At 55.3% G+C, this 15,864-nt stretch overlaps 1 protein-coding gene across 10 annotated transcripts in view; it reads right to left on the bottom strand.

The window, feature by feature from the left end:
- The window catches only part of SNX24 (sorting nexin 24), a 148,263-nt gene that overhangs the window by 51,054 nt on the left and 81,345 nt on the right, over positions 1 to 15,864 (bottom strand). For 9 of the 10 annotated variants that reach the window (XM_089334868.1, XM_070076042.2, XM_051844149.3 and 6 more), the window contains one exon: positions 3,762 to 3,866. In XM_089334868.1, coding sequence (XP_089190994.1) covers positions 3,762 to 3,866 — 105 coding nt within the window. Of the gene's footprint in view, positions 1 to 3,761; positions 3,867 to 12,005; positions 12,244 to 15,864 lie in introns of those variants that run through there. The other variant, XM_089334872.1, reaches the window with a different exon arrangement.

Below are 15,864 nucleotides of genomic sequence, written 5' to 3'. Positions count from 1 at the left end.
ACCGGTTCGAGTCCTGGCTACTCCATTTCTGATCTAGCTCTCTGCTATGGGAAAAGCAGAAGATGGCCCAAGTGCTTGGGCCCCTGCATGCGCATGGGAGATCTGGATGAAGCTCCTGGCTCTTGGCTTCGGATCAGCCCAGCTCCGGTCATTGTGGCCATGTGGGGAGTGAACCAGTGGATGGAAGACCTCTCTCTCCCTCTCTGCCTCTCCTTCTCTCTGTGTAACTCTTTCAAATAAATAAATCTTAAAAAAAAAAAAAAGAAAAAGGAAAAAAAGAAAAACACTGTGGGTGGGTCATGCACTTAGGTGCGCTTGACCTTGCAGCTAGTGGATTGACATTCTTAAAAGATTTCAAAGGCAGAGTCACAGACACACACACACACACACACACACACCGTTCTTCCAACTTCTGGTTCACTCCCCTAGTGCCCACAACAGCCAAGGCTGGGCCAAGCTGAGGCCAGGAGCCAGGAATTCCATCCAGGTCTCCCACGTGGTTGTCAGGGTCCCAAGCAGGCAGCCGGGAGTTGAACTAGCACTCATATGGGATGCTGATATCAAAAGCGGTGGGTTAATCCGTCGCACCATCATGCCAGCCCAAAGTGAGCTTAAGTGTTCTGATATCTTCATTAGAAATCTTATTTCTTCCCTAGCCACTGTGTTTACTTTTTTCTTGTTTCGCTAATAAAGAAGTCTTTTTTTGTTTTTAACTGAGTCGGATCATGAACACCAGGCTGCAGGCAATCCGTCCCAAGCACCTGGTCCACACACACACCGTGCACCATGCACCTGCTCTCGGCTTCACTGTGCCCGTCCTCTGCTCTCCACGCTGCAAAGTGCATGCTGCCTCCACTCCCCACACAGGCTCTCCTGGCTGCATCTGGGCCAGCGCTTCTCATGCTGTCAAATCCATTCACATCGTATCCCAGCAATTCCAAAAACTTGCTAAATTTTTCTTCCTTTGATGATCCTTTTTTTTTTTTTTTTTAAAAAAAAAAAAAGGATTTATTTATCTACTTGAAAGGGAGGAGGAGAGAGAGAGACTGATCTTCCTTCTGCTGACTGACTCTCCAAATGCCAGCAATGGCCAGGGCTGTGACAGGCTGAAACCCGGAGCCTGAAAATCCGGGTCTCCCACATAGGTGCAGGGGCCCACGCACCTGGGCCGTCTGTTGCTGCTTTCCCAGGCACATCAGCAGGGAGCTGGACTGGAAGGAGAGCAGTCGGGACTGGAGCCAGCGCTCCCATGGGATGCCAGCGTCACAGGCAGCAGCTCGACCTGCTGCCTCACAACGCGGGCCCCTCTTCTTCCAGTTTTTCTTCGCTTTTTCAGACCAGGACTCCCCTGGTAATTCTGTGGGTAAATCACCCTTCCTTTCTCCATCTTCAGAGGAGCCCATGATCGCCTGAAGCCAGACAGGGATCCCCGGCCAAGGTGAGGTTCAGAGGTGGGCACAGACACACACCTGAACCACTCAGACCAGCACAGAGGTTCTACCAGCAGAGGCCCCGCCCCGGCGTGGGCTCTGCAGCCTGTGGTGCGAACAGGCGAGTTCTGGAGCTGCTGCAGCACTTCTGTGCCACTAGGGGGACCCAATGAGGCTTCCACCATGGAAAGCGGGAAGCAGACAGGACAAAGTACCTCCAGGGCCCTCACGCGGGCTGCGGTTCAAGGCTTCCCTGAAGCCAGATCGGCTCTTCTGCTTCCAAGACCACAGGTGCTGATGCACATTTATCACTTAGCAAAGCTACATCGGCGCCTGTGACTGGTAAATTAGCAACAATGAATATCAGCTCGTTCATGCACTGGAGTGAAAACATCCTCCCAAGTAGCTACATTACTTCCTAGTAATGCAACTGGGAAAACAAGAGGTGTGCTCCTAGGATAATCATCTTTATTTGGCACAGATCTTCTGTTTAGATGAAACGCAACTCACTTTCCTCAAAGATCTTGTTGTGCTTAATTCTCCTTTTACAGGGACCAATTCCTACCTCACTACACCTCAGGGAGGTTTGCGGGGGTGCATTACTTAAGGAGAAGAGATAAGAAAACACGACAAGTGGCAGCTACTTGATTTCCTCTGCCCTGTGCGCTCCAGGTGCCCTGACCTGGAGGTATGAATGCCTCCCCAGGGTCACGGGCAGGCTCAGGACCACACACCGCCCAGCTCAGATGGCAACCTGGCAGCAGCTGGAGGGTGGCTGCAGGCAAGCACTGGGGGCACCCACTCCTGTGGGACTCGGACAGGTGCTGAGGGCGACTGAGCAGTTAACTGTAATGGGACCGTGGCACAGGAGGAACGCCCACGGTGCCCTACACCCAGGGAGACTGACATCCCCGGAAGGATCGAGAAAGGACATCCGGGCCAGGGTCCATGTTTCTCCGGGCATGAATGAAGCGCTCACACTCATCTCCGCCGTGCGGGTCCAGCTCCCAGTGCCTGCAGCAGCACCAGGCGGAGAAGGGAGAAGGGAGACTGGGAAGCAGTGGACTCCCAGGGCAGCTGAGCGGCAGCACTGAGTACCAACCCCGCCCAGCCCTGCCACCGCATCTCTCAAGCTCCATGGCAATGCTGCCTCGGCTCCGTCCGTGCCAGATGGGTGGACCCATGTGTTTACATGCAGGGCACAAACAACCTAGCGTGTTTACGCAGAGCAGTAATGCAAGTCATGTGTCCCGGACCACGGGCGGGGAGCAAAGCCTTCCTCACAAGCTCCGCCCGAAGACACGCAATCCCCGTGGAAAATCGGGCTTACAGACAGGAACGCGTTGTTTACCTATGCCATGTAATTACAGACAGCGGCAAGTTTTACCCTCTGCCCACCACGTCTGATGTCTTGCTTTTTGCCTTTTTTTTTTGGCTCCGAAGTGCTGCCTGAAGCCATAGGAGTCAGGAAGCTCCTGGGACTGCCACACACAGTCCCATGGGGTGGGGTCCCGTCACCCCCACCCCCCAGCCTGCTCTGCTTAGATGCCCTGAGGCGGCTTTGGGAACACCGCAGGGGCCAGGGACACACTTCTGGCATGGAACTGGGCTTCTCATCTCCAGCCAGGAGAGCTGTGGGGAGAAGGCAACCCTGGCTCTCCTGGTCCCTGGAGTCCCACGGACATCCTGCAGCCACCAGGGCTCATGCTTCAATGGGGCGCTGCCTCTTCGGGGGAGTCTGGTGCTGCTTGCTGCTGGCTGAGGTCCCCCACCCACCCTGGCCGCCTCTGCCCCCATCCTGCCCATAAGGCCCACACAGAGGTGCTGGTCCTGCCCCACCTTTCCCTCTGGCTTGGTGGACGGGCCTGGGTCTCCCCTGACTTGGGCAGCTCCACCTGCTCCTGTGCCATCACATTCCCAGGGAGCTGGTGCCCCCTCGCAGCAGCTCTCAGCCTCGCTCCACAGACGCAACCCCCTCCCAGCCCCACCCAGCCAGCTGCCCCCCAGCACACACCAACACCAGGGGCCACTCCAAGAAGAAGTGGCAGATACCGAACGGGAAAATGGAAAGCAAAACCCAATTCATACAACTGAAAAATCCTAAGCGGACAGATCCTGTCGACAACAGCTTCTCCACGCTGCAGCTCCCACTTCCCCCATACGCATCCCCTATCTGAAACAGAACTCCTCAGAGGGGCAAACCTACACTTTGAAGCTTCCTCCTCTTAATGTAGACCTTTCACGGCTCGCTGTGCTCCGCAGCGCCCCTACCGGTACTGAGAAAAAAAAACCCAGCGTGAGTACTGAGGCCGCCCGGGCCGACCACCTTACCTGCAAATACATCTCCAGACCTTGTCGCCGCTGCTCCAAGACCTTCGGGACCCAGTTCCTAACGTGTTTGGACGGGATTTCTGGAGTTTTGATACATTTCTTAAGCTATAAAGACAGAATCAGAAGAAAAAAAAAAGCTGTCAAATACAACATGGAGGAGGGAATCTACTTTTCTTAGATGTGAACTACTGCTACCTCCAATTCAAAAAGCACCAGGAGACGTAATTATACGGAAATTTCCCCCTGAAACGTTTTCACTCAGGAGTCCTGCGAATCCACGTTTCAGAATCAAGGCTTTTGTTTCACAGCTCTTGCTGCCAGAATTAGACTGAAATTATACTTCCTGAAAAATCGATGAGTTAAATGAGTCAAAAACAAAGGGGCCAGCCTTGTGGTGTAGGGGGTGGAGCCGCTACCGGTGATGCCAGCATCCCAGATGGGCACCACTTCGAATTCTGGCTGCTCCACTTCCGATCCACCTCCCTGCTAATGCACCTGGGAAAATCAGTGGGAGATGGGCCCCTGCATCCATGTGGGAGATATGCCCCTGCATCCACGTGGGAGACCCAGAAGAAGCTCCTGGCTCCTGGCTTCAACGTGGCCCAACCCCATCCATTGTAGCCATTTGGAGAGTGAACCAGCAGATGAAGATCTCTGCCTCTCCCTCTCACCCTGTAACGCTGAGTTTCAAATAAACAGTCCCAAGAAACAAGAAAATAAAATTTATGATAAACTATTAATAAAAGATTTTGCTTCAATTCTTTTCTGATAAAAAGCCATCCTCCTTATTTTTCACACTGGAAAGCAAAACAAAGTTGCTTATAACCACAGTCCTTAGAAACGCTACATGGGGGCTGGCACTGTGGCACAGCAGGTTAACGCCCTGGCCTGAAGTGCTGGTATCCCATATGGGCGCTGGTTCTAGTCCTGGCTGCTCCACTTCCGATCCAGCTCTCTGCTGTGGCCTGGGAAAGCAGTAGAAGATGGCCCAAGTCCTTGGGCCCCTGCACCCGTGTGGGAGACCCGGAAGGAGCTCCTGGCTCGGGATCGGTGCAGCTCTGGCCATTGCGGTCAATTGGGGAGTGAACCAGTGGATGGAAGACCTCTCTCTCTCTCTCTCTCTCTCTCTCTTTGCCTCTCCTCTCTCTGTATAACTCTGACTCTCAAGTAAAAAATAAATTAAAAAAAAAAAAAAAAAAGAAATGCTACGTGAACAAGGCCGCACCACTGGCAGCGAGCCTCGCACACGTCATAACGGATAAATGAGAAGCACAGAGTCTGATCTCTCCAACATTCCTAACAATGAGGACCAAATTCTGTTTGTGAAAACGGAATGATGCATCTTGGGCAGCAGTTTTAAGTGACAATTTAAGTAACGAAAAGTTCTATGGGAAGTAGACTCAGGGCTGCTTGTGATGAGCAGAAAGCTCCCGCCAAGCCCCAGACGTCCAAACTCTACACCTGTGAGCGCCGCTGGGGTGACAGGAGCGACCTGGGTCACCCAAGCAGGCTCAGGATCCTCCGAAGAGCCTCAGCTGTGGTGGGGGGGGCAGCTCACAGTCAGAGCCTCAGCTGTGGGGGGGGGAGGGGGCAGCTCACAGTCAGAGCCTCAGCTGTGTGTGTGTGGGGGGGGGGCAGCTCACAATCAGAGCCTCAGCTGTGGGGGGGGGAGCTCACAGTCAGAGCCTCAGCTGTGTGGGGGGGGCAGCTCACAGTCAGAGCCTCAGCTGTGGGGGGGGGGGGCAGCTCACAGTCAAGCCTCAGCTGTGGGGGGGCAGCTCACAGTCAGAGCCTCAGCTGTGGGGGGGCAGCTCACAGTCAGAGCCTCAGCTGTGTGTGTGGGGGGGCAGCTCACAGTCAGAGCCTCAGCTGTGTGTGTGGGGGGGGCAGCTCACAGTCAGAGCCTCAGCTGTGTGGGGGGGGGGCAGCTCACAGTCAGAGCCTCAGCTGTGGGGGGGCAGCTCACAGTCAGAGCCTCAGCTGTGGGGGGGGGCAGCTCACAGTCAGAGCCTCAGCTGTGGGGGGGGGCAGCTCACAGTCAGAGCCTCAGCTGTGGGGGGGGGCAGCTCACAGTCAGAGCCTCAGCTGTGGGGGGGCAGCTCACAGTCAGAGCCTCAGCTGTGTGTGGGGGGGGCAGCTCACAGTCAGAGCCTCAGCTGTGGGGGGGGGCAGCTCACAGTCAGAGCCTCAGCTGTGGGGGGGCAGCTCACAGTCAGAGCCTCAGCTGTGTGTGGGGGGGGCAGCTCACAGTCAGAGCCTCAGCTGTGTGTGGGGGGGGCAGCTCACAGTCAGAGCCTCAGCTGTGGGGGGGCAGCTCACAGTCAGAGCCTCAGCTGTGGGGGGGCAGCTCACAGTCAGAGCCTCAGCTGTGGGGGGGCAGCTCACAGTCAGAGCCTCAGCTGTGTGGGGGGGGGGGCAGCTCACAGTCAGAGCCTCAGCTGTGGGGGGGGGCAGCTCACAGTCAGAGCCTCAGCTGTGTGGGGGGGGGCAGCTCACAGTCAGAGCCTCAGCTGTGGGGGGGCAGCTCACAGTCAGAGCCTCAGCTGTGGGGGGGGCAGCTCACAGTCAGAGCCTCAGCTGTGTGGGGGGGGCAGCTCACAGTCAGAGCCTCAGCTGTGTGGGGGGGGCAGCTCACAGTCAGAGCCTCAGCTGTGGGGGGGCAGCTCACAGTCAGAGCCTCAGCTGTGTGGGGGGGGGCAGCTCACAGTCAGAGCCTCAGCTGTGGGGGGGCAGCTCACAGTCAGAGCCTCAGCTGTGTGGGGGGGGCAGCTCACAGTCAGAGTCTCAGCTGTGGGGGGGCAGCTCACAGTCAGAGCCTCAGCTGTGGGGGGGGCAGCTCACAGTCAGAGCCTCAGCTGTGTGGGGGGGGCAGCTCACAGTCAGAGCCTCAGCTGTGTGGGGGGGGCAGCTCACAGTCAGAGCCTCAGCTGTGTGTGTGGGGGGGCAGCTCACAGTCAGAGCCTCAGCTGTGGGGGGGCAGCTCACAGTCAGAGCCTCAGCTGTGTGGGGGGGGCAGCTCACAGTCAGAGTCTCAGCTGTGGGGGGGGCAGCTCACAGTCAGAGTCTCAGCTGGGGGTGGGGAGCTCACAGTCAGAGCCTCAGCTGGGGGTGGGGAGCTCACAGTCAGAGCCGGACCGGAAGGTGATGCCTGGCTGACTCCGATGACGCAGGAAGGGGCCGAGAGCCCGGGAAACTTCTAGAAGCCGGGAAGGGAATGGATTCCGCCCCTGGGCATCCAGAAGGGACACAGTCCTGTTGAAACTCAGCTTGGATTTCTGATCTCAAGAAATGTGCGCTAACAAAGGTGTGTTGTTTTAAGGTTTACAGAAACATATTACAGCAGCAACAGGAAACTGACCCGACGCCTCTGAAAACAGAACAAATTCTAATGTTGTAATTAAAAACTCGGAAAAGCTCACCAAGGTTGCTCCCTTATGACATATGCAAACAAACAGCCTGATGATGAATTTTTAAAAAGCTCAAGCTGACTTGCCCCAAATGGTAGTTAGAAACGTGCCTGGGGATTCCAATTCAATCCCATCAAGGTGGCATGTACCAATGCCATCTCACTAGTCCAAGTGATCAATTTCAGTTCACAATTGATCATAATGATAGGTCTAAGAATCAAAGAGATCACATAAACAAGACTGGTGTCTGCTAATACTAGCTGATTGAATCAAAAAAGGGAGAGAACGATCCAACATGGGAAGCGAGATACACAGCAGACTCATAGAATGGCGGATGTCCTAGACAGCACTCTGGCCTCGGAATCAGCCCTTAAGGCATGCGGATCTGTCTGAAGAGCCCATAAGAGTATTTCAGGCATGGAAAGCCAAGACACTCTGGGAGGAAAAAAAAAAAAGACCTAAATGAAAGATCTCTGCGAGTGAGATCCCAGTGGAAAGAACGGGCCATCAAAGGAGGAGGTACCTTTCTCTGAAGGGAGGAGAGAACTTCCACTTTGACTACGGCCTTGTCGAAATAAGATTGAAGTCAGCGAACTCAAAAGGCTTCCATAGCCTTGGAAACTCATGACTAGAGCCTAGGGAGATTTCTGACACCATAAACAAGAGTGTCAAATTGTTAAGTCAACAACAGGAGTCACTGTGTACTTACTCCTCATGTAGGATCTCTGTCCTTAATGTGTTGTCCAATGTGAAGTAATGCTATAACCAGTACTGAAACAGTATTTTACACTTTGTGTTTCTGTGTGGGTGCAAACTGATGAAACCTTTACTTAATATATGCTAAACTGATCTTCAGTATATAAAGATAACTGAAAATGAATCTTGACATGAATGGAATGGGAGAGGGAGCAGGAGATGGGAGGGGTGCAGGTTGTAGGAGAAGTTATGGGGTAGAAAAAGCCATTGTAATCCATAAGCTGTACTTTGGAAATTCATATTTACTAAATAAAAGTTCAAATACAAAAAAAAAGTTCACGGGCGTGGGTGGCCAGCCTAGCAGTTAAGACACCTGTGCCCCACATCAGAGTACCTGGGTTCAATTCCCAGCTCTGGCTCTGGACTCCAGCTTCTTGCCAACGCAACCTCTGGGAGGCAGCCATGGTGGCTTCAATAACTTGCCTTCTGCCACCCACGTGGACTCCCTGGTTTGTGTTCCCAGCTCCTGGCTCTGGCCCCAGGTTAGCAGAGCCATTTTAGACACGCGGGGAAGGAAGCAGCTCTAGGGAGTTCTGTATGTGTCTCTGTCTTTCCCTGCCTCACACACAAACAGTAGAAAACACTTCAGCACAATGGCTACACTTGGGTAGCTGAAACCACTAGTATAAAAATTTCTTCCTCCACTTAAGAATCCACTCACCATCAGCCATCCCAGGCTGAAAGGTGCTGTGCTGACGATGAAGAAGAGGCCCTGTGCCCTGCCCTGAGCTCCTCCAGTCCAGACAAGAGGCTGGCCCTGCGTCTGCCTCCTGCCTCTGAGCCCAAAGCGCATTAAAAGAATGATGCCCCAGTACCGGCTGGGAACCCAAATTCTATTCGCCCTCCCCAACTGAACTCCTGTATTACTGGGAGTAATAAAGTATTCACCCACACTACAAAGCTGAATTTCTCAGGTGGTGGAAGCCAATGAGATAGAGCCAGAAGTCGCTCTGAAGGGCTCGGCATAAAAGTTTTTGCACTGTGGAACGGATATAGTTGGTTTGAACCTGCTGTCCTACTCCCTTGTCACTTTCTGTCTGCCTAGAATGTGGCCACAAGGGCTGGAGCTATAGCAACCATCTGCTTACACGAGGAAGACGCTGTTCCTAGTGCTGAGCAGAAAGGAAGCAGCAGCCAGTGAGACTTATGTCCTCCAGGGCTGCCCATCGGCAGGCTTGCTGAGTGAGAGGAGAAGCACCCCTGCCTCATCTGGGGCTTCCCACGTTGGGGTGCTCAGTTTATGAACCCTAATCTAATCTTTTACACAAGATTGACTGGTTGGTTAGTTGACTGACTCACTTGGCAAAGTGACAGAGAGAAAGACAAAGACACACAGAAACACACACACACACACACACACACAGGTTCACTCCCCAAATGGCCACAACAGCCAGGGCTGGGCCAAACTGAACGAGGAGCAGGGAACTCCATCTGGTGCCACGTGGGAGACAGGGATCCAAGTGCCTGAGCCATCATCTGCTGCCTCCCAGGCCCATCTGCAGGGAGATGGACTGCAAACAGAGCAGCTGAGATTTGAATCAGGGCTCCACTGTGGGAAACGGGTGTCCCTAGCGGTGGGCTTAACCCACTGTGCCACAATGCCCACCCCCTGAATTTCATCTTGATGGACAGGAGTTTAAAAGAAAACTAAGAGCCCCTGAGAACCAGAGAACCCTGCAGAGAGGAAGGGGGAACGAGGCATGGCCACCGAAGGGATGAACAAGTGTCTCAAAGACAGGAAACAGATGCTGTCCGTGACGGCAGGGGGCAGAGGAAGGCCCGGCCACAGCCCCCAGGAGGGAGGTGGCGGGGGAGCGGGGACCCACGCTGCTCAGCAGACCCAGCAGGCTGTGCGCCCAGGACTGGCCTCAGAGAAGGAGGGAGCAGGGGAGGAGTCAGCCAGGGCAGCCTACTGCCACCCTCTGCGTGCAGAGCGGCCAGCAGCCCGTGCTGTGGAAGAGAGAGTGTGGGACAAGCAAGCAGGACACCCTAAAGAGGAACAGACAGGAGCTGCTAACACGCCATTTAGCATCGCAGAGACAGTCCAGGAGACGTCGCTTGTGTGAAACAAGAACAGGTTGCTACGAGACAGAAACAGAGAAGAAAGATGTTTGCAAACTAAAAAATAAGACACAGAAAAGAAAAATTAAATGGGGTAGAATCAGAATCACAGAAATCTCTCAATTTATAACAAAGAGAGAAAACACGAGTGAGAAGGATTAAACAAAAGATAAAACCAAGAGGCTTAATACTGAAATTAGTAAGCATTCTGTAAAGAAAAAGAGAAATTTTCAAAGACAACCTTTTTTCTACATGATGCTTCAAAGACCTCTGTCTTTAGATTAAGAATCAGACTGACAGCAGTACAGTCTTATCTACACAGGCCCGTGGGACCTGCAGAGTCCCGGTGATGGAGAGAAAACAGAGGGAAAGGCAGGTGCACGCCCCACATCCGAGGGCCGGGTTCCACGCTAGCTCTGCTGCTGATTCCAGCTTCCCGCCAACGGGCCGGGAGGCAGCAGGTGACGGCTCAAGTACTTGGGTCTCTGCCACCCACGTGGAAGCCCTGGATGAAGTTCCGAACTCCTTGCTTCAGCCTGGCCCAACGGTGGCTGTTGTAGGCATCTGGGGACTGAACCAGCAGATGGATGAGCTCTCTCTGCTTCCAAATAAATACAAATAACCTTATTTCTAAAAGCCTGCAGCGGCAACCGACTCCCAAGCAGCAGCAGTGAAAACTGGAAGACCCATGTCTCAAAGACGCAGACTGAAAATGGAGCTCCACAGCCAGCCACTGGCAGCCCCGTGCCAGCAAACAGGCACTTCCAGGCCCTCACGCACTCTGAGCCTCCCTCCTGTGCTGTCCCCTACACTGAACCATGCCGACTCCATTCCCCAAATCTCACGAGCAAAGGAAGGAAGAAGAAACTGGGGCCAGGGCTGGCAGCTGGGGGAGGGGTCAGAGCCTGCAGGCACCCAGGCTCGGCCCCTCTGGGCCCCTCTGCCCGTGCGATGCCCTCGACAGCCTCCCCTGCTCCCGGTGTGGGACTCGGGTCGTCCCCAGACTCCTCACCTGGCACAGGCCTCCCCTGTCCGCGCCCCGCGCCTGCCCCTTTTCTGTGCCACCCACTGTATGCGTTCAGTTGTCATCGGGCAAGGGCTCAGCGTCCTGGCATCCTCAGAGGGGGTGGCAGTGCCCTGTGGGCTTTGGAGGCCAAGGCAGGCACTGGGTCTCATTTGAAAGGGGAGGTGAATTGAAGGGGTGAGCCCTGGAGCGAGCTGATTGTTCCTGCAATGAAACCAGGCTGGTGGTCCTCTGAGCTGCTGACTGGGGGTAACTTGCTGTGCTGAGCAGACGAGGCACGGAGGGCCAGGTCCGAGTTCCCTGGGAAGGGGAGGTGGCAGGTACGCTCCACCGGGGAAGCGTGGGGGTCTAGGTGCTACCAGATGCCTGCGCAGGGCGAGAAGGAACCCAGTGGGAAGGGCACGGGGACAGCTTGGAGCCAAGGCACAGCTGTCCTGGGGCAAAGGGGAGAACCAGGACACTGAGGCAGGAGACTGACCCAGGGCTGAGAGAGAGGAAGGTGGACGGATGGTTTCTGCGAGGGAACACACCCACCGCTCACTTCCACCCTCTCTGAGCTCGCTCTCAACAGCAGTTATCAGCTCATTAATATTCATCTGCATCAAGAAACTTGTCTTAAAACTCTTGAACTGCGACATGCGGTTCAGAGTAGACTCTGACTCCCTTACCACTCTTTCGCTTTTCTTCTGTAAAACCCGGAGGCCTCGGCGTGAGACACGCGGTGCCTCTGTCATCCCATCAGGGGCAGCAGAGGAAGGCACACGTCACAGCTTGCGAAGGCGGGAACGGACTGCTTCAGGTGCGAGCCACGCCCCAGCCAGGGTCTTCCCAGAGGCCTCTCTGCCATCCGTCTGAGCTGCCCGGCCACACTGCGGCCAGTCAACGGCCTCGCCGATGCCTCAGATGAGGGCCGGGTGGGATGTGAGCACCACCACAGCCCCCCTCTGCCTGGCGTGACCATTCCCATTCCCTCTTCATTCTCCCGGAAAAACTTACACAGAGCCCGGGCCACACGGACCCACTGCATGCACAGTGGTGACAGCAGGGCACACGGACAGGTGTGGAAAGGCCGGCTGTTTGGCCTAGAGGTGAAGATGCTGCTAAGGTTCAGACGCCTGGGGAAAGTATCGTGGCACAGAGGGTCCTGCTGCCAGGGACGCCGACATCCCACGTGGGTGTGCCGGTACGGGTCCGGCTACTCTGCTTCCACCAGCTTCCTGCTCCTGCATCCAACCTAGGAGGCAGTGAATGATGGCCTAAGCACTCCAGCCCCTGCCACCCATGCGGTAAGCCCAGACGGAGGTCCTGGCTCTGGGTTTCAGCCTAGCCTGACCCTGGCTGTTGCTGGCGTTTGGGAAGCAAACCAGGGAAGGAGGTATTGGCGCTCGCTCCCACCCGCTCACTCTCATTCTGCCTTCCGCGTACAATAAAGAAACACACGTTTTAAAAAGAAGAAAAAAGAGTAAGACACCCGCATTCCAAATCAGAGTGTCTGGGTTTGGGTCCCTGCTCCCCATCCGACTCCAGCTTACTGCTAAAGCAACACGGGGCCAACTCCCACAGGAGCAAGCTCCAGTGACTGGTTCTCAGTGGGGCCTCATTGCTGGCTGACGCAGGCACTCAGGGAGGGAACTAACACAGGGAAACTTTCCTGTGGGGAGCAACTGGGAGCAACTCGGACTAGACTAAGTTACTGGAATTAAGACTTATTCTATGCATCTGCTCTCCCACAATATGGCGCTGGGAGAGGAGGAAACAGCTTTTACACAGCTGCCTCCAGTTCGACCAGTAACCTGCAGGAGCTGATCCTGCTCCTGATTGGAGGAGAGCAGCGTGCTCGGCGTGTGGGTAGCAGAGTTGGGATTGGTGGAAGAGGACTATAAAGGAGGAGAGAGACAACATGCACCAGAAACACCTGAGGAACACCTGTGCAGCCCCCGAGAGAGCCAGCCGGCGGTGTGCCGCTCCCCCGCGGAAGTGGGGAAAGTGGCAGGGGGAACCACCCTTCCACGGAGGTGGAAGGGTCGGCAGCCAACCCGGGAAGAACCAGCAGCAAACCCGGGGAGGGGCGAGCAGACAAAAGAACAGCGCAGGGTCCTGTGTCGTTCCTCCACGAAGAGGGGGAGCGACACTTTCCTTCTCAAAACAAAACAAAAACAAAACAAAAAAACTCCAGAAAAATGGAATAATTAAAAGCTGTGTTTGTTTCACTGCAAAAAAAAATCCAAATCTATGCAATTTTTCCATTAAGTTTTTTGCAGACCCCTCACAGTAGCCATTTCCCAAAGGAAAGACTGGAAATACTTCTCCCAAGCACATGAATAAGAAGAATGTGCATTTTATTAATAAAAAATAAAAGTTCAAGAAATGGGGATACCTGGGGGTAAAGCCCGTCCTCTCCCTACACCGTCCTCTCCTACACCGTCCTCTCCCTCAACGTCCTCTCCCTACGCCGCCCTCTCCCACACCGTCCGCTCCCGACGCCGTCCTCTCCCGACGCCGTCCTCTCCCGACGCCGTCCGCTCCCTACGCCGTCCTCTCCTACGCCGTCCTCTCCCTACGCCGTCCGCTCCCTACGCCGTCCGCTCCCTACGCCGTCCTCTCCTACGCCGTCCTCTCCCTACGCCGTCCGCTCCCTACGCCGTCCGCTCCCTACGCCGTCCGCTCCCTACGCCGTCCGCTCCCTACGCCGCCCTCTCCCTACGCCGCCCTCTCCTACGCCGTCCTCTCCTACACCGTCCTCTCCCTACACCGTCCGCTCCCTACACCGTCCTCTCCCTACGCCGTCCTCTCCCTACACCGTCACTGTTTTGTGTCCTTTCAGAGGCAAACACAGTGCTGCCCTCTCACTGGATCTCATACAGCATTTTTGGCTTCTCCTGAAATGTGCGCTTCATTAGATTAAATACACCAGAACGCAGGGTTTTCCTCAAGCCCAAAGTAGGCAATAAGGAAAAAGAGGGCAGTTCGTTTTAAAACGAAGCAGCGCCGAATTTCAGGGAAACCTCTGTGTGTAACAGGGCGCGCTGGGACTGACCCTGGACAGCGGGGAAGGCGTGGAAACACAGCACGCGCAGCAGCCTGCGGTGCAGGGCAGGCGTCCTGCCCACGCATGTGGCTCCGGGCTCCGTTCACGTGCCTCCACTCAGACAAGCTCGCTGGAGGCAGGTGGAGTGCACGGTGCTGCCTGGGCATGGAGGATGCCCGTACCAGGTTCCGGGCGTCCCTGTCACAGGAGCGGGGCCTGCACCGTGGAAGAACAGGCTGGCTCTGGTCTTGTTTCAGGGCACGGGTCGGGTTTTCCCCACCCAGCACAGGCAGGACTCATGCTCCCTGGGGTCATGCAGAAGGGGCAGGTTGGACGAGCAGAGTCAGGAGAACTAAAGGGACCACAGATGTTCCCCCAGAAACATCCCTCCTCGGGCTGTGCGGTGGTGTACCTGGTAGGGCTGCCGCCTGCAACGCTGGCATCCCGTATGGGCACTGCCTGAGTCCAGCTGCTTCCCATCCAGCTCCCTGCTAATGGCCTGGGAAAGCAGCAGAAGATGGCCCAAGTGTTTGGGCCCCTGAACCCACATGGGAGACCCAGAAGAAACTCCTGGCTTCAGCCTGGCCCCTGGAAAGCGAAGCAGCAAATGGAAAATCTCTCAATATCTCTCTCTCTCCCCACCGCCCCCCAGCCTCTGACTTTCAAATAAGTAAAATAAATCCTTAAGAACATTTTTTTTTTCTGTTCTAAAAGACATTAGTGAAGAAAAGAAATGACACAGAAGGAGAATGGAAATGTCTTGATCCAATCTGGAGATCCGAACATGGAGGTGGACATTCGGCTTGGCAAGGACAGAGGCGGCACACGCTATGGGGACAGCAAGACTGGCTCGGCTGGGCTCTCTGCAAGAGCTGGGGAGAAGCAGCACAGCCTCGTGGCCCCACTGAGGCTGCCCGACTCCTGAGCCCTGCACTCTATGCACGGATTTCCATACATGCAGAAAGGGGCTTTGCACACAGGACCCAATGAAGGGTCCTGAGAAGGCACGGTTACCCTGGATTACTGGGCGGAACTGGCGCTTATCGCAAGGGGAAGGCAGAAGCGGAGAATCTGAGGGAGGAGACCTGACGGCAGGAGGCGTCAGGAGGGGAGACGTTGCAGGAACATCACCGCTGCCCTGAAGATTCCGGGGCCGCTGAGCCAGGAACACGGGCGGTGTCGAGCAGCGGGGAAACATGAGGAGGTGGAGTCCCTCCCAGAAGAGACCCCGGACGGAGCACGGCCCTGCCGGCCCACTAGAACCCGAGAACAAAGGCATGTGATGCTGAGCCACGGAGCTCCTGGCGACTCGGCACAGCGGCCCCAGGAAGCGCTGAACGCAGCGTTTCAGGCTGGTTTTCAGTCACCGCCCTTGACATGGCCAATGTCACAGACCCACGTCAGCGCATCTGAGCAAGAGAACGAAAACAAAACCGGTGCTTTGGGAAAAGTAGTCTGCAGCCAAAAACAAGGTCTGAAGTCAAGGGTCAGAAATGGTTAAATGAGAACTCACGCGGAGTACAGCTCACCTGGGCTGGTGCCACGGCACAGCAGGTGAGGCTGCCCCTTGCAGCTCCGGCGTCCCACATCACAGGGCAGCTTTGAGTCCTGGCTACTCTGCCTCCAGTCCCGCTTCCAGCTAGTGCGCTAGGGAGGCAGCGGATGATGGCCCAAGCACGTGGCTCTCTGTCACCCACATGGGACGCCCAGATTGAGTACAGCCCCTGGCCTGGGTGTGGCCTAGCCCTGACTATCGTGGGCATTTGGGGAGTATAAAAGCCTCTCTCTCGCACTCTTATCTTTCAAATAAATAAATAAATCTTTAAA

Source organism: Oryctolagus cuniculus, chromosome 6 (genome assembly GCF_051225735.1).
Source record: "Oryctolagus cuniculus isolate XC-2025 breed Fujian yellow rabbit chromosome 6, ASM5122573v1, whole genome shotgun sequence".
Classification (NCBI taxonomy): Eukaryota; Metazoa; Chordata; class Mammalia; order Lagomorpha; family Leporidae; genus Oryctolagus; species Oryctolagus cuniculus.
Note: the sequence above shows the minus strand (reverse complement) of the source record. Positions and strands in the feature narration are given on the sequence as shown.